The following is a 24,832-nucleotide window of genomic DNA, read 5'->3' as shown; positions in this document are numbered from 1 at the left end:
TCACTGGTGCTAACATTCTGATCCAATGTTGTCTTGTTGAACATGGAGCGTTTTTATCAGTGAGGGTCAAAGATACTTCATTTCCTCTTTGATACAAGTCATTATGTAACTCGGTGCCCAGACCTGTTCTTTTCCGTTCACTTGGTATATACTCTCACTACCCCCATTTGGGTCATCACGATGGCCTTCTACCTAACTCCCTCTCTCTCAGACATCTAGGCTTCATAGTCACTCTGTCACCGTCCCCACACACAAGTTTCTTTTCATGACTCTATTTAAGAAGCACAGTACAAGGCAACCCCAGAAACCTCAGCCTGGCATTCAGAGTCTGGTGATACCAGATCCCTATTTATATCCTTATTTCTTTTACTTTTTAATTTGAGCCCTTTGCTTTTGAAAATCATTTTCCAGTAATCTTTACCCTCACATGATACTTTCATGCTATTAGTTACAGTGACACCCCTCCCCCCCCAATGTAGATGACACCATGTCCTTCCTCTATACTCTCCAGCATATAGATCTGGTCTGAATGTCACTGTTTCAGCCTCTGCTCTTTTCTTCTGCGAATGGCTAGTAGAACTGGTTTTTAACTATATAAACAGTATTGGAAATATTCTTTTGGACATAGTGCTCATATACTCAGGGCTCCCTAAAGGACAAGTAGCCTTCCTTACCATTGTATCCACCTTTGTAGACCCTCCCCTGTACATAGTCTTTCCTCTTTCATTCCATATTGGTTTCCTTTCTTTTTTAAATCTTTCTACTCTATTTAGTCTCACTCATCATTCAGACCTTGTCCTTAGTGTTTCCCAATACTGCCACACATGGGAACCATCTGGACAGATTTTAAAAGATATTGACTCCCAGAACCCATAAACAGGCCATAAATAGGAATTTTCTTTAATTTACATAGGCCCAATGTACCAAAAATACATATATATCGGCATTTAGAAAATGTTGCCTAAGTGATTGTAACAAGGGAACAGTGTTGAGAAGCACTCACCTGAGCCAGATTAAAAGCTCCCTTAGGAAAGCAATCATGTATTATACCTTTTTGCCTTCATTCCCAATAAAGATATGTTAATTAGCTGATTTTCTTTTTCTTTTTTTAAGAAAGAAGAGATTGGCAAAAGGTGAAGGGATTAAGCAAACACAAACAAACAAAAAGAACTCCTAGACCCAAACAGCATGGTGATAACCAGAGGGGGATGTGGTAAGGGAAGGTAAAAGAGAGGATGGGGGGGATAAATGGTGATGGAGGGAGACTTTATTTGGGGTGGTCAACACACAATACAGATGATGTATTATATAATTATATACCTGGAACCTATATACTTTTATTAACCAATGTCACCCCAGTAAATTCAATATAACCAAAAGATAAAGAAGAGATTGGGGAAGAAAGTCCTTTAATACCCAGGCTTGCCAGTTCCCATCTGAGAACTGGGCACATCTTTATGAACATCCCTATGGGTTCCTAAAGACTGATACTTGAAGAGATTCCTACAAAACTTTATAAAGCATATCAATTCTGTTCACCTCACTAATTAGTCACCTGAAATGGAAAACATCAATTAAGGTCAAGAAGTTATATTTAAAAAGTTATTCCAAAGAAGTTATATGCATAACCAATGGACACAGACAATAGTGCAGTATAGGAGGGTGGGGTGGGACCAAGGAGAAGGGGAGGTCAGTGGAAGGAAAAAGTTATTCTCAACAAACACCTGGAGAAATGTTCCTGACAACATAGAATTAGTTTGTTTTGTCACAATGTTTATATGTTATGGGGCTAGCACCTTATTTATGTTCGTTATGTTACCAAATCCAATATGGACAAATAATTGTGCATCACAACCTATCTGCAAATAGTGTTTCTCAGACACAGGAGAAGCAATTGCCTTTAAAGATCAGGATATTCATGAAATCACAGTAGACTGCAGCCTGTCTTTAATTGGCAATGGGTGTCATCTTGCCTATATCTCAACCCCTCTGGGGAGCCCATTAGGCCCTCCATGACCCACACTGCTCTCCAATCCTCTTCAACATGCAAATCCTTCAAATGGACAAGTGAGATGTGTGAAATCTAGTCTTTTACCAATTGCAAGCTTGGAATGTGTGCATCTTACTCATCAGAGTTACTTCACCACACCACTTCACTGCTCCTCAAAATGCAAACCTTTCTCTGGTCAATCCCATCTGAAAGTTAGGTGCATTTGGTCAACATTTGTGCCAGTTCTTGTGCATAGGCTTTGCAAGCCTTTTAGACACTCATAAAATTGTTCTTTTTCAGTGCTACAGTGGTGGAGGGGGTAGAGAACGAAAAGATAGTGCTTGTTATATATAGTCACAATAAATTATATTAATTAGGAACATAAAAAGGACAATCTATTGCTTTACTGGTTTGACACCATGTTATTACAGCTATTAATGCTGTTTTGAACATATTCTCATCGTACATAAGTTTCCTCTTGTATTTTAAAGAAAAAAAAGTATGCCAGACTTCTCCAACAATCTGGAATTTTATTCCATCCATATACATGCATAGTAACAACATTTGTTGAGAAATTATTTCTATCAGAAGTAGAACATTATCTTTGTGATCACCAGGTGCAGTATTGCTACTATAATATTTAAATAGATCTTATATATGAATTAAATTCATACTTGCAGCATTGAGTTCAGGGTTTCGATTTAGACTGTGCCTTTCAAAAGATAAAACTGATTAATACTACCTCATTTACTTACAATACTGCTTCCAGTAATTTTGTTCATTCTTTATAAAGTATTGCATTTAACAGCAAAGGTTTAAAAATTGAGACAGAGCTGCATTAGCGAAAGAAAATACAAGTACTATACAAGAAAAAAATTGCCATCTTCATTTAACATACATGTTTAAGATTAAGAAAATGGACAGAAACATACGGCTACATACAAATGCAAAGCCTAGTGACTAAGAGACTGTATCTGCTAAAATATAAAGTGCAAATGGAGCCTGATTATCCAAGAATTGAAATCTTAAGGCGAACTTATAGCATGTGTATTTAGAACATCTTTGCAAGTTATATTTTAGCATATACATATGTCTGCCACAGCATATAAGAAATCAAGATACACAAGTGCTTTTGAAGCTATTTCTAAAATGCTCTTCTGTATTGTTTGTGACTATTTTCTTTAAAAGCTACTATACAGTGCAAACCATATGTGCTACACAATAACTATACAATAACATTACAAATGACTTTAATATAAAGTTTTTAAATAAAAAATAACATAACCACAGCTATGAATACTGCTGGTAAAATAAATTAATTTTTTTTTTGAAAATGGCACCAATAATACACTTTACTAATGGACTGTAATGAAATTACACCTTAAGTCTTCAACTCAGCCATAATGAATTATCTCCTGATTGCCCAGGTAATCCAAACAGCTTTTGTTTTTGTTGTTGTTGCTGTTTTTTTTCCTCTGGACTGGGTAGAACAACATACTAAACACTGTACCAGAGGTAACTGATGTCTATCTAGTTAATTACTTCATTTGACATGTTCGGCTGCATGTGATGAGCAGTAAAACTTCTTGTGAGTTATAAAGTTTGACAGGTTGTTGAACTGGATATCACACAGCCGGCAATATTTCCCACTGGTTGGCGCCTGGGTGGAGCCATTCACTCCTTTTGCTATACTCGACAACTGTTCCTCTGCGGAGGGAATCCCTGGGGAGACGTTCTCATTTGTGGCTAATGGGTTCTCCGAGATCCAAGAGGGAGATTTGTGGCCATCTTCATGCGGAGGATTCTGGGAACTGTTCTCTTGCTGTGGGTTGGCGGCCGGTCTCTCATCTTGCTTCAGTCCACCATTAACTATTACCATACCTCTGTTTTTTGGCAACAAAGGCAGGGAATCCTTCTTCGGCACAGCACACCCATTTGAGGAAGCCTGGCCTTTAGGAGATTCATTTTCTGCATTTGTGCTTTGCTCTATGTCAGCATTATGAATGACAAGAGAACCAGAAATATAATCACTTGGCTTTATCCCATAATATGGAGAAAGCTGGTCAGCCCCCTTTGCCTTCTTTATTGCTCCAGGGTAAAGGCATTGTGGGAGAAACAAATGTTTGTTTTCTTCTTTTGTAGCAATGAGCTGAGCAGCTTCACTGAAGACTTTCAGGCCTTGCAGGGTGGCTAAATGTGATGAAAATAAGTTTCCATTGGGGGAAGGCTGCTTCAGATTCCCATTTTTCTCACATTTTATTATGCTTCTTTCATAGCTGACATCAGGGCTGTTTCGTTCGCTTTCCGGATTCGTAAACACTTTGCTGTCGAGTTGACCCAGGTCATTATGCTGATGGGCAGTGACGGGGCAGAAATTCTGCTTGTGGGCCAGGTAGTTTTCTACCTTATTGAAACTGATCTTGCACACGGTGCACTCGTGGTAGTCCAGCAGCCTTTTGGGAGAGGTGGTCGTCCGCTCAGACTGGGATAAACACTTTTTGCTGAGATCTATGGGCACGTCCATCTCTAGGCAGGAAACACTGGAATGAGTCGTGTCACATTTGGAAACTGGAACACATTTGTTGATCGTCAGAGAAGTTTCCAAGTGCTTTGAGACAATTCCTGGAAAGATATCACATCTTGGGTGGTAGCACTCTGCTAGCCCTTCCGTGGGTTCTTGAGTGGAGGTACAAGGATTGCTGAGGTTGGCTACATCAAGAAATCGCTGCTGGACCAGTGGAGGCCTTTGTTCCTGTTCAGGTAGGCACATCTCATACATCTTCCTTCGCTTGCGTGTGCGCATGGTTCTCTGCATGGCAGGCACTTTGTTGGAAGCAGACCTCTTGAGCGGCGGGTCGTGGCGTGTAGCACAATAGTACTGTTTGTGGACCATGTATGTTTCATGCCGACTGAAGGTAATGTTGCAAGCTTCACAGGTAGTCTTATTTGGATCACTTTCCCCATCCACTAAGGGGACACTGGGATTTTTTACATCAACAGGCTTTCCATTAACTTTATCATCATTGCTACTGGAGGTGGAGAGCTTCTTAGCTTGAGTGGGAAAGTCCTTGTCGTGATTCTTCCCATTTGGCCCAATTAAATCTAAAACAGTGGAAGAATTGATGCAGGATGTTTGAAGAAGTGGATTCTCAGGATCAGCAGAATGAGCGGCTGGGTTGAGAAGGTTTATTGACGTTTGGCCAGTGTTGGGACTCACAGCCTCAGGCATCTTTTCTGAAACACTGGGGAACTCTGGGGACTTGGCCATCTGCTGCCATCGGCTGCTGCAATAATGTTTTTTGTGCACTAGATAATTATCCAAATTATTGAATGTTATGTTACACTCGAAACAAGTAGCCCCCTTGGGCATCAAGGGGCTGTAAATTACAGGAGGGTAGCTACTGCTTCCGTGCCTCAGTCGCCGGTGTACCAGCTCGGACATCTTGGCTAAGATCTCTGAAGCTTGGGGGACCATAGTGATGTCCTGGGGAAAAGCAAACTGAGAGAGAAAAGGACCCACAGGGAAAGAAGGCCCGATATTAGGCTGGACTGGAGATGAGGCAAGCCTTGGACTAGAGGGCTCAGACTTGATTTTCGTGTACGAAAAGCTTTGCTTATTTGTTGTAGGCTGTATCTCTGGTCTCTGGTTAGTGAGAAAGAGCTGGGTCTTTTTCTCACACTTGTCCAGCTCTGTGTCAGAGCTCGCATCTTTAGTCTGCATGGACTTTTGGCTCGGGGGGAGTTCACTTCTGGTCAACAAGTCTGTGGCTGGCTGTAAGCTGTCCTCAGTTCCACTTGGAGAGTGTTCCATGTCACCTTCTCGGGGAAGTTTGCCTCCAGGCACATGGAGCTCCTGGTGCTGTATTAACTCCCTCTGAGTCTGGAAGCCAAAGTGGCAGTGATTACATCGGAAGGCAGCTTGAGTGAGATGGGAGAACAGGTGTTGGTGAAAGTTGATCACAGAATCAGCATTGTAGCTACAGACGGTGCACTTGAGACTAGCACCGGGAGGGAGGAATTCTTCCATTTTCACTCCTGGAGAGACAGACAAAATAACAATACTGAAAACCTCATGTGTTGGTTTTGTAATGATATGAACCTTTACTAATGGTCTAATGTCTTCAATACAGTAGGAATGAATTGAAATCTTTCAGGATCTCATTTTGTTAGCGTATGTAGTATCTAATTATTAATAAAGGAAGGGATCAAAGGGAATCAGATGTTAAGCCTAACCTACCAGGGGGCTGAATGGAACATTATGCCTTATTCACTAGGAAGCCCGGGCATTCATAGGCTCCCCAGGGGACCACCACATCCTTTGGTGAGGGGACCTAATCCCCAAAGTGGGCAGGAAGAATTGGTTATTGGTCATTATCTGGGATTACCGAGGGAGGGATAACAGCAGGGGAGATTCCTTTGCTAGGCACATGTGCAGTAGAAACTAGATGATGCTGCAAAACTGGGGACATGCACAGTAGGAGCCAAAATAGTGACATAAAGGGGCAGAGCCTAGCTGCAAAAAGAATCAGATTGGATAAAGGCATGAAAACTCAGAAGGTCTAGGAAAGAGACTGGTTAGAGGGAGGACCCAGCACAAGCCAGGCCCATCCAGTAAGCAGGTTGGATAGTTTGAAAGCAATCTTGCTCCTTCCCAAAAATGAAGAAAATATATGGAGGATTATCAAGGATCTTGGAGCAGTTGCTGCTAAAGTCTGCCTGCCCTCTCTATCCCACAGAGTATATTATTTCCCTTCACCCCATTAAATTTTGCCACTATGTTTAAACTTCTCCCATGTATGTGCCTGTTGGAATTCTTTCTCCTGACACCACAGAAACCCATTTTCACCAGCAACAACTGGTGATACTAACTTTTTTCTTGTGACATCTATCACCATATGTGATAATAATATTAGCACTCTACAGTTTCCAAACACTTCCATGTGTATTATCGAATCACTGTCTCAATTTTACAGGTCAGGAAACAAACTCAAAAATGCTAACGTAATTGATTATGATCATAAAGCTATTCAGTAATGGAACCATTACTAGAACTCAGATTTTATAGTTTCTAACCCAATAACTTCTTATTAAAATACTATGTTCTTCATTAGGAAGAAGTAGGCATTCACTAGCGTTGATATTGATAACCTGCATGCAAATCAAATAACTCTCAGTACACTAGATTAAATTTTTATTCAAAAGAATCCAAAAAGGAACCGTTTTGTAAAGTAATTAATAACTTACTTATCTTCGATACAAACCTAGAATTTTATTCATTGGTTTTGCTGAACATGGTTTATCTCTATCCAGGGCTAGTAAACACAAATATACGAATACAACCATTTCAGACCAATTTCCATGCTAACTGATCACCACAGCCTGTTTCTAGTCAGTTATTATTTTGAATATTACCAATGACTGGTGGTTAAATCTCACTGAGATAATGTGATTTCTAAGAAATATATATTTGGTGCCTCATCTGAATGACCAAATATATATTTCTTATATATATTTGGCCTTTGTAGTGGGCTCCTGGCGCACAGCCCTTAAAATCCTTAGAATTTCCTGTGAGAAGAGAGATAAAGGTGTCTTATGTTAATCAGGTGACCTTTGGAAAGCCCCTAGCCATCCAAAGGATTCTAGACTTGTTGCCAGGAAAAGGAACCTTGTGATTAATGGGTTGAAACTTTCAGTTTTCCCTCACCCCCAACCTGCTGGGAGAGAGCAGAGGAGCTGGAGAATAAGTTCAATTGCCAATGGCCAATGATTTAATCAATCATGTCTATGTAATGAAATCTCCATAAAAAACTAAAAGGATTGGGTTCAAAGAGCTTCAGGGCTGGTGAACATGTGCAGATTAGGGGAGAATGGCATACTCTGAGGAGGTAGGGAAGCTCCTCATCCTTCCCCCATACCTTGCCCGGTGTATCTCTTCCACCTGTCTATTCCAGAGTTGTTTTCTTTTATAATAAACTGGTAATCTACTGAGTAAATGGGTTTCTTGAGTTATGTGAGCCTCTCTAATAAATTAATCAAACCCGAGGAAAAGGTTTTGGCAATCTCTGATTTGTAGCCACCAGTTGGTCAGAAGCATAGGTAACAATTTGGACTTGCAATTGACATCTGAACTGGCGTGGGGAAGTCTTGAGTCCTTAACCTGTGGGATCTGATGCTGTCTATCTCTGGGTAGACAGTGTCAGAACTGAGTTGAATTGCAGGACACCCAGTTGGTTTCTAGATAATTACTTGATGGTGGAGGAGGGATCCCTTTCTCCCAATGAATTGGAGTTGGGGATTTAGATATTTTTACTCATTCAGGTTAACTCTAGTTCCCATTTGTTGGTTTATGGTTAAATCAGGCTTGGTTCATCCTCTCTGCTCTCTAGATTAAAATTAGGACTGCCTTTTATATTTATAAACTGAAAATATGGCAGAGAAAACTGTCCTATAGCGATAAAAAGGGACTTCTTATTCCTGTCTCTTTTTCTCTTTAATTAATCCAGTACTTGCTTTTTTACTCACCATCTGAGACAACCAACCTGTTTCTGTTTCCCCTACTTTATCACCTACATGAAGATAGCTCATTTGTAGGGAAAGGGAAGGGAATGCGTAGAAAGGACATTGACTATATCTATACTTGTACTGTACTAGAATATTGGCATCTGGAGCTAGTTTCTTAAAAACTCAGCACCAATTTCAGTTTTTTATTTATTCAACCCAAGCAAAAACAGTGAAGAAAGTCACCCAGAACTGGCATACAAGTCTGCATTATAGGTGCACCGTGATTCCCAAACCTTGGTTTGCACTACCCAAGAATGTTCTAGAAATACCTAAATTCTGTCTATTTAACTAGCTTCAATTAAAAAATTAGAAAAATTAGAATACTATGTGATGATACAAACAATGATTGGGCATACAATTCCAAAATAAATAGGAATTGTTGCCACCTTGCTGTTGAGAGGGCTTAAAAACAATTGTTTTTCAGTTTAATTTTTTTTAAGGAATTTTAAAACATAGGACTAAAAGTGATTTTGTGTCATAAAAATCAGCTAAGCTGTTATGATGCACACTCTGGAAATCAAGAGCATTTTATAGATCCATATTTAAAAGTTAATTTCTCTCAAGTGGGATTTTAATTGGATCTATCAAAATAACAGCTTTATTCCAATTCAGCGAATACTTATTTTTATGTACCTATTTTTTTCCTGCCATGTGGGAAACAGTATGGTCAGTTTGCAAAGATCACTTGACACTTAAATCAATGAATATTAATGACAGTGTACAAAGGGTATTGAGACTTTCTAAAATGATGCTGTGTTACTTCAGCTGAAAAACAAAAAACAAAAACAGAATGATTTGGCCTGCAATCTGAGGATAGTAGTGGCTGGAAAAGAATTTAGACCCAAGTCCTCTGAGATGAATATAAGTGACATAACCAACTGGTTCAGCAAGTTAGATTTTTATTTTATTTATACTTTTAAAAAATATGTTTTTATTGATTTCAGAAAGAGGAAGGGACAAGGAGAGATAGAAATATCGATGAGAGCCCTGGCTGGTTTTGCTTAGTGGTTAGAGCAACAACCTGTGGACCAAAGAGTTGTGGGTTCGATTCTGGTCAAGAGCACGGACCTCAGTTGCATTTTGGTCCCTGGCCCTGGTCAGGGTTGTGCTCCTGCAACTAGTTGGAGGCAACCAGTTGATGTGTCTCTCTCATATCGATGTTTCTCTCTCTCTCCCTCCCACTCTATCTGAAGATAAATGGAAAAAATATCCTCGGGGGAGGACTAAAAACAACAAAAAAAGAAATATCACTGAGAGAGAAGTAATCATCGGCTGCCTCCTGCATGTTCCTACTGGGGATCGAGCCTACAACCTGGGCATGTGCCCTGACCAGGAATCAAACTGGCGACCTACTGGTGCGTAGGATGACACTCAACCATTGAGTCACACTGGCTGGGCTGATTTTATTTATAGATATAGATGTATGTATGTATGTATAAATATATGTATGTAGAGAAAGAATGGAGTATCTTGGAGCAAAAGAGGAAACACGGGAGGCACTTACCACTGTGTGAATTCAGGTGCATTTCTAGAGCTCGGGCATTCGAGAAACTTTTGGTGCATTGTGGGAAGGGACACAGGCTGGATGTCTGAGGAGCACTGTCTTCGTTTTCTTCCGACACGGGGGCAGCTTCCCTTTGCCTCCCACTGCAATAGTACATCAAGTGGGCTTGCAGGTTCCGCTCACTCCGGTACCAGATGCCACAGGACTTGCAAGGGAATATATCCTCTGTGGACAAAAACACAGGTACACATTAGCTGCTGCCTGTTTTGAGGTAAAGCAGCACTGGGTTCAATTTGTCTCAGAGACTGTGCTCAGGTTCTGAATTAGGCAATTGGACAGTGAGTGATGAGTGCAGTTGTGAACGTTGTTCCAGAACAGGACTGAAAAATGTTACGCTCAATGCAATTTACCTTCCCACAGAGACTTTAGAAAATGGTACTGTAGGAGACACCAACATTCAATAAAAACACAAGAGATTCATTTTAAATTGTTTAAATTGTATTATGGTTTAGAAATAGACGCATTTATAAATAGCAATGCGAATTGGTTACTCTGGTTGATTAAAATGCAAGGATCTAATGGCTGATCTAAAGTCATCCCTGATGTCAACTCCTGATACCATCTTTCCATTTAATACATTAATTATAGAGTGCCTTCTATGTGCCAGACTGTATGCTGGGCTGGGTGTGAAAGACCACACAGCTGTCATTAAGAAGCTTAAGGTTGCCCTGGCTGGTTTGGCTCAGCGGTCAGAGCATCAGCCTGTGACCAAAGAGTCTCAAGTTTGGTTCTGGTCAAGGTACGTACCTCGGTTGCAGTCCAACCCCCTGCCTGGTCGGGGTCGTGCAGGAGGCAACCAATTGATGTGTCTCTCAGACACATCGATGTTTCTCTCTCTCTTGGACAGGTGAGGTTACAGAAAGCAGAGATAGACTATCAAAGACCATATAAGCTCTCTTAAGAAGTTTAGATTTTTATCTCAACAGTTATGAAGAATCGCTGAATCTTAAGCAAGAGACTGACAGAATCAGATGTTAAAGAATTAGCCCTGGCCGGTTTGGCTCAGCGGTTAGAGCGTTAGCCTGCAGTCCGGAGAGACCCGGGTTCAGTTCCCGCTAAGGGCATGTACCTTGGTTGCAGTTTGTCCCCGGCCCTGGATGGGTTGTACGGGTGGCAACCACTGGATGTGTCCCTTTCATGTCGATGTTTCTCTCTCTCTCCTTCCCACTCTATCTGAACAAAAAATGGAAAAATGTCCTCGGGTGAGGATAAAAAAAAAAAAAAAGAATCATAAGAGTCGAGTTTTGAAGGTAGTGAATTTGAAATGAAGACTTGTGACTGGTAGGTAATTGCAAATATCTAAGTGAAATATGACAGTTTGTGTTGTAGCTAAGGTCGTGTCATTTTTATTAGGTCATGCTAGGATGTGTATTTTCATGTATCCATTTATGGAACATTTACTCATGTGTGTTTTTCCCCCCCATCCATTTATAAGTGAGAAAACTGAAGTTGAATAACTTGCTCATGATCACATATGCAGGTGAACTGGGATGGGAACCCAATGTAAACACTTTCAAATGCCACAGTGGCAAGGTGGCAGGGAGGGAGAGTTCTACTAAGGAAATAGACCAGACCGGAAGTGGTGACCACTGCTTTGCAATGAGATGTCAGGACAGAGGGCAGGTTTTCTCCTCAGCCCTCAGGCTTCCTGTCAGCATCTGGGCCGTTCGTTCTTACAGGGACAGATGATGCAGAGGGGAGGAGCTAACACTAGAGCACATATTGGGTGGCAGAAACTGGCACTGTGTTGAGCCAACCTGGCAGTTCTGTAGTGAAAGGAGGCACCAATCAGAGGGATGCTGGCCAGATAACACTATAAATCGAGACTAGTCCAGGCACACTGGGATATATGGCCGCTTGAGATATGTAGGATTTGAAAAATTCCTGTCAGAAATACAGAGGAACATAGGAAAGGTGGCAACAGAGGTCTAAAACTTGGCAGAAACAGCTGATTTGTGAACTGCACAGTTGGTGAGACCCATAATACTGAAGGAGATGGTGTTGAAGACATAAGGAGAAAACTAAGGACCACATTCTAGTGAATGAAAAGGACAGCAAGTACAACACAGAATTTCAAATTAAATTATATACAAATCATATGCTTCCACTGTCTACTATGTAGCCCCTCCCACCATGTTAGTTACATTTACACTATTCAGAGGGCCACACTATTTAATCAAATGTCCATTTAAACAGGATGAGTTAACTAATTAGCTAATTTCAGAATGAGAATAAAAGCTGTATTCATCTATGCTGATTTATTTGGGATTAATAGTTACTTTGCTCCAGAAAGCAAACAAAATATAATCTCAGAGATAATTAGAATTAACATTCACACACTGGAGCTCCACAATAATATAAGGCACTCCTAGTGCCCCTGGTAACAAGCCTTTTTGTCTCAAATTCAAGTTGGACCTCTGTTACTTCATGTTCCTCACTATCTGAATCAAAGCAAAGGTCCATTAAAGAAAAGAACTACATTTACATTAAGGATATCCAAAAGTAGTAGCCCGTGTTGAATGCTGTTACAGCGAGAACATAATGATTGTTGAATATATGTACATATACATAAATATATATTATATCAAGCCAACGTTGCAGTCTCTCGGTTTCTCTTCTGTATCATTCAGAGTCTCAGGGATTTTCAAGGACATTTTTGACTAAATGTAATACTTCACTTGCCTACTACCTTTAGAATCTATTCTCCTCTTAAGATGTAACTGCTAGTCATGTTTTCTCACAGAACTAGATAAAGCAGAGCTGAGTGTATAACTCAGATCTTCAGACTCCTCGATCACTGATTTTCTGTCATATTAAGTGTTGCTCTGCGTGTTCAAGGAATACAGGCTAAGTTCAGTAATCATTTTAACAAAATATAAAAGGATATTTGTCAGGGCACATTTAAAAATTCTCCATATAAAGTACTTAAGTGTATATGTATTTTGCTTTCTATCCTTATCTTTTCTTTTCTTTTCTTTTTTTTGTATTAGCTGATATCTTGATTTATTCAGGCTAAACTTCCTCTTCATTAGTATATCTAATCAAAATTAGATTTGCATTCTTTTTCTTTAAGTTTTTAATTCTACTGCCCTTAAAGAATACCAAAATCATTCTACTATAAGAGCATCAAGAAAGCTGTTGGACTTCTCATAACTAAGTAGCCATGAATGTTGTTTATCTGGTTTAGAATGTCAGTTTTTTGTGTGTGACATTCAGGAGTCCAACCTAAAATGAATGAATTTAAGTGTTCTTTTTATATTCACACGAGAAGCACGCGCGCGCGCACACACACACACACACACACAGTTAGAGAGAAGATAAACTGAAATCACAACACTAGGTTGCCTGTCAGTAAGCATTTTTCTCTCTCTCCCATAAATACCATCACCACTACAAAGCTATTGTACTGGGCTATTGCACTCAGCACTTACTATTGACAATAGCTGTAGGCAAAATAGAAGCCATGGCAGCTTGCTGAGGAAGCAGCTGAATTGAGTCCAGCAGGCGTGCAGGGTACATCCCTTCTGTAAGAGTCATCTGACTGGCAGCTTGTAGCCTTGAGTCAAAATCCACCACAAAGGCAATTAGCTCTTCACCCTCAGAGATGACCTTCGTAGTTGTGCACCAAAGCTGACCCCCTGTTAAGAAGAGAAAAAAAAAAAGACAAAGGTAGAATTGACACAGAATGCTCAAGCCTGCTGTACCTTAGACTGAGGTCAATAGCACCTCCTCATGTTTTTCGCATCAGTTTCTGCTGGGGTGAAGTGTTTGATGTAGACAACAGCGGTACTCCTCTTCCCTCCGATGTGGAAGACTGTACTCCTTGCATTAAATGAACTGTTCAGGGGTCAACAGTAAGAGAAGACTAAGAACCAAGTATAAACAGAGCCTACAGAGAGTTGTGTGAACTCTGCCTTCTGGGCTTGCCTTAGTCATTGACCATGCCATGACATGGTACTGTGCCTACGAACAAGCGTGGTAGGGATCCGAATGCAACATTTATTTCAAGTGAGTCTTTGAAGTTACTCTTTCTGCACCTTATGGAAATAAGAAGTTATTTCCTTCTATCTCTATCTTTCCTCCCTCACACACTCTCTTCCCCAAATAATTTATTATATCAATACCGGATGCCCCAAACTACAAAACAAGTAAACAAAAGCTCCTAAAATCTAGAAAGTTCAAACAAAATTCGGTTAGTTCGATGCTCTTTACCTCTGGTGATATATATATATATTTTTTTGCCTGAGTGATCCTTACTTATATAATGTCCCTTATAATGTGGCCTCTTTATCTCCGTTTACCCTGATTGAATGTCCCGAAAAGAAGACATGTCAAAGATCCTTTTCAAAAAGGCTTATTTAAATAAAGATTTGTTTAAATGAAAAGAACTCTTTCTTCAAACACTAAGATATACTCTGGCTCTGTGCTTCAAATGATCACGTGTGGTGCATTAAAAAGAAAATTAACTATGCAAGTACATCTTCTAATGTATTGGAATGCGATAGCGAATGCTCATTTATTTAACATGTTTAGACAGGCAAAGCACTTATATTTTGTTATCTGCACTCTCAGGCCTAGATACGTATCCTGTACAGTTATGGCTGAAATAACGTGGCATACTTGATATGTTATAAAGCTTTCTTCCCCCTCCTTGTGTATATATTGCAAGGCTATATATTGTACTCGTTAAGCAAGTAAAAATTGTACCCATTCTGATAAGTAATATTGCTCTGTTTATCTTTCAGCACGGCCGTCTCTTCAACCGCACTTCATTTTTTCCACCCTCAAAGAGATTATAGTTTTTAAACAACTTGTGGTAAAAATCTGGTGGAAAAGATAACGACACCATATGATATGGCAGAGTTACACAGAAGGATCAGGACATTGTCTTAGAGGAAACTTGGACAAGTAATTCAACCAGCTGACTCAGTCTCAAAAGGAAACGAACAAAACAGCTTCCACGACAACAGATTTTTGCGGAGAAACAAAGGTACGATTACAGACTTCACGTGAGTGTGAAAGTCCCAGTGAGACACAAACATCCTAAAAGATTAGAAAAACAACTTCTTTTTTCACCTCGATTCTAACATATCCGAAAGCATACAAGTTTACCGAAGTCGAGAAGCAGATTCACTTTATTTACTGACAAACAGAGAAGCTAGACGGCATCATCGCGGAATCAGTGAGTGTCCAACATGCTAAGTGGTGGTATTTCTGCTGGTGACACTTCCCCCTGGATGACTTCTGCCACTCGCCACTAGACCATCTCTGATGTACAGACAGATCCACACTATTTACAGCTGCAGATGGAAGTAATGACTTGCACCTTATCTTTTCTTGGGGACACAGTTTAGTAGGTGAGTCTGTGTACTTGAGGGGCGAGGAGGGCGGAGCAAGGCTCCCCCATCGGGTCCCTTTCCGAGCCGCCGGGTTTCAGTGATGAACAGAATGACTTACATTTAGTAATAATTTATCATTATTTATAAATTCACATCAAATCCAGCTCTGACTATTTTTCACAAAAGGGAAGTTCTGAACTCAGTTACCCAGGAGAAATCGAGATTTTAGAGAAGAAGGTACCACTCACAGCTCATCTTTATCACTGCTGTGAGCTATGTACAAGGGTGATTCAATAGTTGAGCTCAAACTTGGAACCAAAAGCCTCCAATAAATAAATTAAATAATATCCACAAATATTGAGCACAAAGAAAAGTAAGCAAAAAAGGATTTTTCTGTGTTATTAAACAACCTGGCAGTTGTGATGCATACCTGTGGTTTCAGACAGACTCAGTAACGTTTCACATTTTATTGTCTTTATCACTTTATCTCCTTTTATGGTTTAGACAGAGCGTAGCTTTTTAAGGGTTGAATTAGAATAAAAATGTGTTGTATGGACTTGATGAAAATGACACAGGTCTCTGGTTTGCGAAGCCGTATGATGGTAATGCCATTAACGAGGCAGCGAAGCTGGTAGATTAACAAGTGATGTTGAGACAACAAGCAGACAACTGGTACCTGTTAGGAGTACTTTGGACCAGATAGGCTTGGGGGTTTATGTACTTCATCTGTTTTGATCCTGTCAATTACTCTGCGAAGTAGGTGATAATTTCCTCATTTTACAGTTAAGAAAACTGAAGCTTGGAGAAGTTCATTAACTTGCCCCAAGCCATATGTGTGGTCCGTGGCAGAAGCATAACTTAGACTTCTGCGTGTCCAGCTCCAAAGCCCAAAGATGTATGTGCATGTGTGGTGTACATATGTATGTGTATGCATGGAAATACTGAATCCCACACTGAACACAGCACTTCTGAGGTATGTGAGAAACATCTGAGTGACAGGATCTAGGAGGCAGTTGGAACTTGGAGGAGATACAAGGCTGAAGAAAGATGGTTTAGGAGTCACCGGCACATTGTAAATGACTGTGCTATTCTTTATTGTTGTGGTAACCCGGGAAGAGTACAGTGTGAAAAGAAAAGGACAAAAGATTGAAATTTGGGGAATCTCAATTTAAGATGTGGGTAGAGGATATGGAATCATTTGAAGGTAGAGAGAACGTATGTTTGGAAAAGTTAGAGCGGAACCAAGAGAATGGCTCCACAAAAATCGCGGGCTGGCTCTGTGCAGCTGTTTGGCTGCCTTTTTTAGATGGTGAATGTAGAGGGCACCACCTGAGGGAGTGAATTATAATGAGAGACCCCAAGCTGTCCCATAGTTCCAGTTTCTGGTTAAAGTAAAATATTCTAAGTGCAGTTGCTAGTGAAGGCCATAATCCTATCTGGAGAAAGTATGGACAATGGAACCAGACCGATCGAACCGAGTGCAAATCTTGGCTCTGCCACTTACTATGTGACTTTGAACTTATCATCTAAGCATTCTGCCTATCAGTTTCCTAACCCTTGAAAATGAGGATAATAGTAATAGTACTGAACGTATGGTGTTATTATGAGGATTAAGTAAGCTAATATATTTGAAAACTTAAGAAGAGCACCTGGCATATATTAAATGCTATATACTTGTTAACCATTGTCCTTTTGGTTTGGTCTGTTTGGGGCTATCATTCCCAATTCTCACTGCCCTGCTAAGTCCAAGAAATCTTACCAGAAAGAAAAGACAAACCTATGAATTCAATGAGCAAATATATCTATGTTACACTGGTAAGAGCTAACTCACTTCAGAAAAAAAGATGAAGGCTACACCATTTGTCAATCTCATACTATATCTTGACTAGTTAGAAATAGTTTCGAGCAATCAACTTGGGGCTGAAGAGGCAGGGGACCAGTTTCCTACCCCACTGCTTCTAGAGCAGTGGTTCTCAACCTTCCTAATGCCGTGACCCTTTAATACAGTTCCTCGTATTGTGGTGACCCCCGACCATAACATTATTTTTGTTGCTACTTCATAACTGTGATTTTGCTACTGTTATGAATCGCCATCAGAAATATGTTTTCTGATGGTCTTAGGCGAACCCTGTGAAAGGGTCGTTCGACCCCCAAAGGAGTCGCGAACCACAGGTTGAGAACCGCTGTCTAGAACTAGGGTAAATACGGCCAACTCTTATTTACATTCGAATGGAAGGCAGTAGTATTCATCTTGATTAAGAAGCAATCTGAGTGCACTGAAATGATAAATCTTGTTGATATTTACCTATTTAGGTATCTTCACTGATTGACCTCATGTTAATGGAAAAAAACCACAAGATATTATATTTGGCTTTAAAATGAGAGCACCACAATCAAACAAAACAAAACCCAGAAAATAACAAGTATTGGCAAGGACGCGAGAAATCGGAAGCCTGTGCAGAGCTCATGAACAATGGTACAACCACTGTGGAAAACAGTGTGGCCGTTCCTAAAAACGGAAAATTATCTTATCACCCAGAAGAACTGAAAGCAGGGTCTCAGAGATATTTGTACACTCATGTTCAGAGAAGCAGTATTTTCTTTTTTGAAACATGTTTTTATTGATTTTTTTAGAGAGAGAGGAAGGGAGAGATAGAAACATCTATGTGAGAGAGAACCAGATTGGCTGCCTGTTGCACGCCCCCTACTGGGGATGGAGCCCACAACCCCGGCAGGTGCCCTGACCGAGAATGGAACCGGGACCTCTCAGTCCACAGGAGGATGCTCAGTCCATTGAGCCACGCTGGGCTGGCCCAGAGCAGCAGTATTAAAAACTGCTAGAACATGGAAGCAACCCAAGTGTCCATTGACAGAAGAATAGACAAATAAAATGTGGCGTGTACATATAAAGGAATATTATTCAGCCTTAAAAAGGAAGGAAAGTCTGCCCTGGCCAGTTTGGCTCAGCGGTTAGAGCGTTGGCCTGCGGTCCAGAGAGAACCGGGTTCAGTTCCCGCTAAGGGCACGTGCCTCGGTTGCAGTTTGTCCCCGGCCCTGGTTGGGTTGTGCAGGTGGCAGCCATTCGATGTGTCCCTTTCACATCGATGTTTCTCTCTCTTCCTTCCTCTCTCCCTCCCACTCTATCTGAACAAAAAATGGAAAAATGTCCTCAAGTGAGGATTTAAAAAAAAAGGAAGGAAAGTCTGACAATACTACAAAATAGATTACCCTTGAGGACATCATGTTAAGTCACAAAAGGGCAAATACTGTATAATTCCCCTCATACTTAAGAATATTCAAAATAGCCCTGGCCAGTTTGGTTCAGCAGTTAGAGCGTCGGCCTGCGGTCCGGAGAGACCCGGGTTCGGTTCCCGCTAAGGGCACGTACTTCGGTTGCAGTTTGTCCCCGGCCCTGGTTGGTCGTGCAGTGGCAGCCACTCGATGTGTCCCTTTACGTCGATGTTTCTCTCTCTCTCTCTCTCTCTCCCTTCCTCTCTCTCCCTCCCACTCTATCTGTACAAAAAAATGGAAAAATATCCTCCTCAGGTGAGGATTGAAAAAAAAAAAAAGAATATTCAAAATAAAAAAGAAAGTAAATAGAGAGTTACTGCTCAATGGGTAGAGTTTCAGGTTTGCAAGATGAAAAAAGTTCTGGAGATGGGTGGTGGTGATGTTTACACAACAAAGTTAATGTCTTAATGCCAGTGGCCTGTATACTTAGAAATGGTTAAAATTGCAAATATTTTTTATCCTCACCTGAGGACATTTTTTGATATTTTGTTCAGACAGAGTGGGACGGGGAGAGAGAGAGAGAAAAACATCGACTTGAAAGGGACACATCGAGTGGCTGCCACCTGCACGACCAACCAGGGCCGGGGACAAACTGCCACCGAGGCACATGCCCTTAGCGGGAACCGAACCCGGGTCTCTCTGGGCCGCAGGCTGATTACTCTAACCGCTAAGCCAAACCGGCCAGGGCAAAACGCAAATTTTATGTTGTATATATTTTACCATAATAAAGACATTGGATAAAAATGAGAGTACCATTTATTCACTAAAAGACATCCACTGCGATACTAGAATATTTGTACAAGTCTTTTAGCTGTAACTAAGGATGGGAACATAACTTTTTTTTAATCCTCACCTGAGGATATTTTTCTATTTATCTTCAGATAGAGTGGGAGGGAGAGAGAGATACACACACATAGATGTGAGAAGGACACATCGACTGGTTGCCTCCCGCATGACCCCGACCAGGGCCAGAGACAAATTGTAACCAAGGTACGTGCCCTTGGCCAAAATCGAACCTGCAACTCATTGGTCCGATGCTCTACTGCTGAGCCAAACTGGCCAGGGCAGGAACATAACTTGTATAAAGTGCTTTTCATATGAGACAGTTCACAACAAAACAAAAATAAGGTCTGCTCCCCTCCTACTTTTTTCTGATAAAGCTAATTATCAAACTACTGCTTGTAAGCTCCGTCTCTAGTGGAATGAAGTTGCTGCTAAGAAGGAGCTTACTTTATTTGGCCACATGAACCCTTTTCATTTGAATACATTTTGGATACCTGTGTACATCTGAAAATTGTGAGTTCCTGGTTACGCCGCTGAGCTGGGTTTCTGCCTGTGTTCTGAGAGCCAGTGGACTGTTCTTGTCAACTCTCTATAGGTATGAAACTTAATACAAACAAACGATGTTTTCTTAGCTCTCATATGAGTAGTATGCTTAATGCCCTAGATTTAAACCAGGAGGATTTTCAACGTACTAGTCTACACAAATGATATACTGACATAAACACAAATAGAATTATGTAAAGGTGTTGGTGCATATATGCATGTTTAATTGATAAAGCCCTTACGACTTTCTTTGCATAGCCATTCCAGAGCAAATGCTTTTGATTTAAGGGACAGCATGATAATTATGAGGCATAACTGGCACCCAAAAATCACTAAAAATTTATTTGTCCTCAGTGCAAAGATGAACCGGAAGTGCATTTGACTGGAGGGTAAGAAACTTTAGTTCTAGTTGAACGGATTTTTAATTACTGTGTAATCTTGAAGAATCACTTTACATACATCATGTGAAGTGACAGCCCGAGGCTAGATACCCTCTAGATTATTATCAGCAAGTTGTAAGCAACTTTTAGTGCTTCTACAAACAACGTGCTAATAATAGTAATAATCATACATTCGTTAAGTGGTTACCATGTGCTGTGAGATCATGGGGCTGGAAGTGTAGTAAGTTATTCAGGGTCACACAGCTAGAGGGAAACTGAAGGAAGACAAGGGGACACGGAAGAAGGGATTAGAATGAGGCAGTTGGGCTCCAGATTCTGTATGAAAAACCAGGTGTACCAAGTCACAGCGCCATCTGATGTTCACTAACCACATTGCACTCAGTTTGAGTCCTTAGCACAGTTGTCTCTCTTAGGAGTGAGATGGTTCACTTTATGAACCAGAGTCAAGAAGATTACACAGTGATGAGATATACCTTTTAAATGTATAGTTACAATCTGGGGAATGATGTCTATATTTGTGATGTGGAAGTAACTCCAAGTTATCTTCTAATCAGAATAATGAACAATTTATAATCACTATCACTTAGAAAGCACTTACTATGTGCCAAGTATTATTCTAAACATTCCACACATATCAAACTCATTTGATAATATTAAATATGAATGAAGCACTTGCCCAATTCCCTATTTAAATCGCAAGTTCAGCTGGACACTAAAAGTGCATAAGAATTCTACTGAATCATTGGCAATCTTAATCAACACTGATTTGTGGGTCCCACCCCAGATCAATCAAATCAAAATCCCTGGGAGTGAAGTTTGGGCTTCATTATTTTTTAGAAGCTCACTAGAGGGCTTGATGTGTCTCTAGAGTTAGGAATCACTGGCATAAGTGTGAACCATCTGCAGTTTGTATGGGGTAGAGAGAGAGAGATTCTGAACAAAAAGTCTCTTGATAATCAAATGTTTCAGAGATGTGTTCAAACAATCCAGCAAAGAAACTTCCATTCTTTTTTATTTATTTATTTTATCCTCACCTGAGGTCATTTCTCCATCTTCGTTCAGATAGAGTGGGAGGGAGAGAGAGGAAGAAACATCAACATGAAAGGGACACACTGAGTGGCTGCCTCCTTCACGACCCAACCAGGGCCAGGAGCTGATCGCAACCGAGGTACGTGCCCTTGACCGGAAGTGAACCTGTGACTCATTGGTCTGCTCTAACCGCTAGCCAAACTGGCCAGGGCGAGATGTCCATTTTGATGCCAGAAAATAACATTGGAAAATAGCTTTGAATTTCCCCTTTCCCCTAATATTTGAAGAATATGGGAATGGTGAGTGGAAAGGTGAAGAAAGCCAGAAAGAGGAAAGATGTAGTGAGTTAGTATCATCTTTCAAGTGAATAAGCCAGTGAGAAACTTAGTAAAACTGTAAATTATATTGTTTTACAATGTTTAACCCTATTATTTTGAAGGTACGTAACTTATTAGAATTGATCAATAATACCGCTCCTCCCAATTGTAAAAGATCTTACTGTGCAAACCAGAATAATAAAATCCCATTCCTACTGCATGGGCATGAAGTCTTTATCAAATGACATCGGGCACTGAAGCAGCTATCTGATACCTTCCTGGCTGTCTCCAAACGCAAAGGTTGTTTTGGAGTCTCTCTTTTGTCTGCCTCTCATGCTGCACACGGGCACTCTGCCCCGTCTCCATACCCACACACGACTCCCGTCACAAATAAAGGACAAATACGTTCAAGGTTCCATAGGAAGTAATCACTACTAAGACCTTGACGTTCTTGAAAAACCATGTACTAAGTAATGTTTATGATCAAAGTTCTTGTACAAAACGATATGGTTCCTAACAGGAAGCTTATAAATTTTTCTCATAATTGCTGTCAAAACTGCAATGAAGTGTACTACAAGTTTCGATAACAAAGAATAAAGTCACAGTTCAAACTCGATTATATTTTGGAAATTCACACTCCTCTTACTAGAAGCAGTGGCCTTAAATATCTCTCCATCCTGCCAGATTTTTCACTTGCACTTTTTATTATTTATGAAATCAGTGTCTGCACAATGTCAAGCAGACCTCTGCTGATAAACTCTAATTAAGATTAAGACAAGCCTTTTGGAAAGGATCCCATCATTAGCAAACATGATAAACACAAAAATACTCCCTACTTGTCAACCAGGAGCAATTCAGTAACCTAACAGTATTATCTGTTGCTAGGTTACAGAGCTGACAAAGCTTCAATTATATTGTTCGACCATACCTATAGAGTTCTGTACAAGCAAAATGTATCCAGTATAAAAGCATTTAACTTCGTCCATGCTATCTGCAATTCGTGGCTTCTTACAATGGTAAAAATCAGGTTAATAAATTACATAGCACGCTGAAAAATCTTTTCCATGTGTTATGTCTATACATGTTTCTTTCTAATTTATCTGTGTGATTGATAGACGCTTGCTTTGTAAAAATAAGGAAATACAAGCAACATGAAGCTGTAAACCTTGAGCTAAACTACGTCTGGGCTTATCAAGATATGAACCTAAGCTTAGCATAAAAATATACAGCAAATTGAACCAATTAAATCACATTTAGATTTTTTATTACTCTACCTCCATGTGGACAAGGATAAGGAACCTTAAGCAAATAGATAGGGATACCAGCTTGAAACTTTATTTTCAGCTAAAAAGAAAACAAAAAACAAAGCCCCCCCACACTCACCTAGCAATATAAGAGGAAATAGGTGCTTAAGATCACCACTTACGCTAAGGGCTTTTCTCAAAGCTGAAGTTAGTAACTTTCACTACATAGCATTAGGTCATTAAGTCTTACTTCTCTTTATTAGAGTGGGAACTCTAGGGAGGAAAAATCAATAAGACAGCCTCCCAAATACAGACGTTTGACAAGGAAAAAACAAAAACAAAAACAGAAACAAAAACAAAAAACCCCTGCTTGTATAAAAAGGGAAAGTCTATGTGAATCAGAGCTGCATGATGATTTCAGCATGAGTGATTTTTCTTTGGTTTTCATGGATATTTGGAGGAAAAAATAACGGTGTATAAATGAATCAGCATTTTAAAATAACCCTGGCAGATAAATGTTATTTTATATACTATATTACTATAGCATTTGGATTTCTTAAGATATACAATAAGAAGATGGGCAATTAATGATCAGAATTTAGTTGATAAAGATCACATATTTTTCTATCGAGGAAGTCATAATACATCTTAGGCACAAAAGTAAATTCAAGTTTTTCTCTGGGGGATACGTGGGCTGTTTAACACACACAGGCAGACACGCTCACGAGGACATCATGTTTTTGGCGGTGGAGGAAACAAGCCTACTTCCTTGTTTGGTCATTGCCTTCTTTCAATTCTTACTAAATTATTTGAAAATCCAAGATGACGCTCGCTGGTGAAATGCAATCTTTTCATAACCAGGAAGTGATTGGTCAGAATAATTCCCTAAACGCTAAATAATTGCCTCATTTCAACACTCCATGTGTGACTGCCCAGATCTTGGGGCTTTGACATTAACGCGGTACGTATATCTATACGTAGCCACATTGTTTAATACACATTTTATAATGAATTCAAACCCAATACTGTTGAAATTCTTGACAGTGGAGTAGTGCAAGGAAGAGAACTTATAAATTATGTGTGCCCCTTCTTTGAAAACCGCAGTGGAGGTTCTTTGTGCATTGGCAAACACAGTAGGAATATGAGGTATTGTGCGGACCCTCCTGCACAGCACCTGATAAAAGAATAAAGAGCTGTGACATATTCTTAAAACAATAGAGGAATTAAAGGGAAACAATGGGCCAGCTGCTTCATTAATACAATCAAAAGGGAGCCCAGCACAGAGGAGTCCAGATAATTAAGCACTACTCTTTTAGACCTCTTTTCTAGAATAAAATTGCTTAAAAATGTATTAACTACTTCATAGTTGTTAGATAGATCTTGCACTTGTTTATTGAGAGTTGATTAATGCCTTTTTTCCGTATGCAGCAACATGCCAACTCAGAGTTTACAATAGTTTGTGAATAAAATGAAGTGAGAATAATTGATAAAGATCTGCACCATACACGGCAATAAATCAAAAGCATTTTGCAAAAGGTCTTTCCTGTTTTTAAATTATCTTTAACATTTTTCATTTGTACTTATAGGCAATGCAGGGCTTTTGGGGCATTCAACTTTCCCAGGCTGGTGCTCCTGACATCTTTTTATAGAGCATCCCAGCGGTTCCTGCGAGAGGGAGGGGAAAATCGGAGTTGGCCAGCAACTCAGGAGTGTCCCTTTGGTATTTGGGCCGAAGGAGAGGACAGCTTTTATTTTATTTTATTTATTTTT

The 24,832-nt window shown here is 40.1% G+C and overlaps 1 protein-coding gene across 3 annotated transcripts in view; it reads right to left on the bottom strand.

Moving 5' to 3' along the window:
• Nucleotides 1-2,500: 2,500 nt before the first annotated feature.
• Nucleotides 2,501-24,832, bottom strand: part of ZFPM2 (zinc finger protein, FOG family member 2) — a 443,798-nt gene continuing 421,466 nt past the window's right edge. For all 3 annotated transcript variants that reach the window (XM_036264053.1, XM_036264054.1, XM_036264055.1), the window contains 3 exons: nt 13,547-13,753; nt 10,056-10,280; nt 2,501-6,025 (listed from right to left, as the gene is read on the bottom strand). In XM_036264053.1, coding sequence (XP_036119946.1) covers nt 3,534-6,025; nt 10,056-10,280; nt 13,547-13,753 — 2,924 coding nt within the window. In that variant the 3' untranslated portion in view covers nt 2,501-3,533. The remainder of the gene's footprint in view (nt 6,026-10,055; nt 10,281-13,546; nt 13,754-24,832) is intronic.

Source organism: Molossus molossus, unplaced genomic scaffold (genome assembly GCF_014108415.1).
Source record: "Molossus molossus isolate mMolMol1 unplaced genomic scaffold, mMolMol1.p scaffold_m16_p_16, whole genome shotgun sequence".
Classification (NCBI taxonomy): Eukaryota; Metazoa; Chordata; class Mammalia; order Chiroptera; family Molossidae; genus Molossus; species Molossus molossus.
The sequence above is the reverse complement of the archived record's forward strand: the minus strand, read 5'-3'. Positions and strand labels throughout refer to the sequence as shown.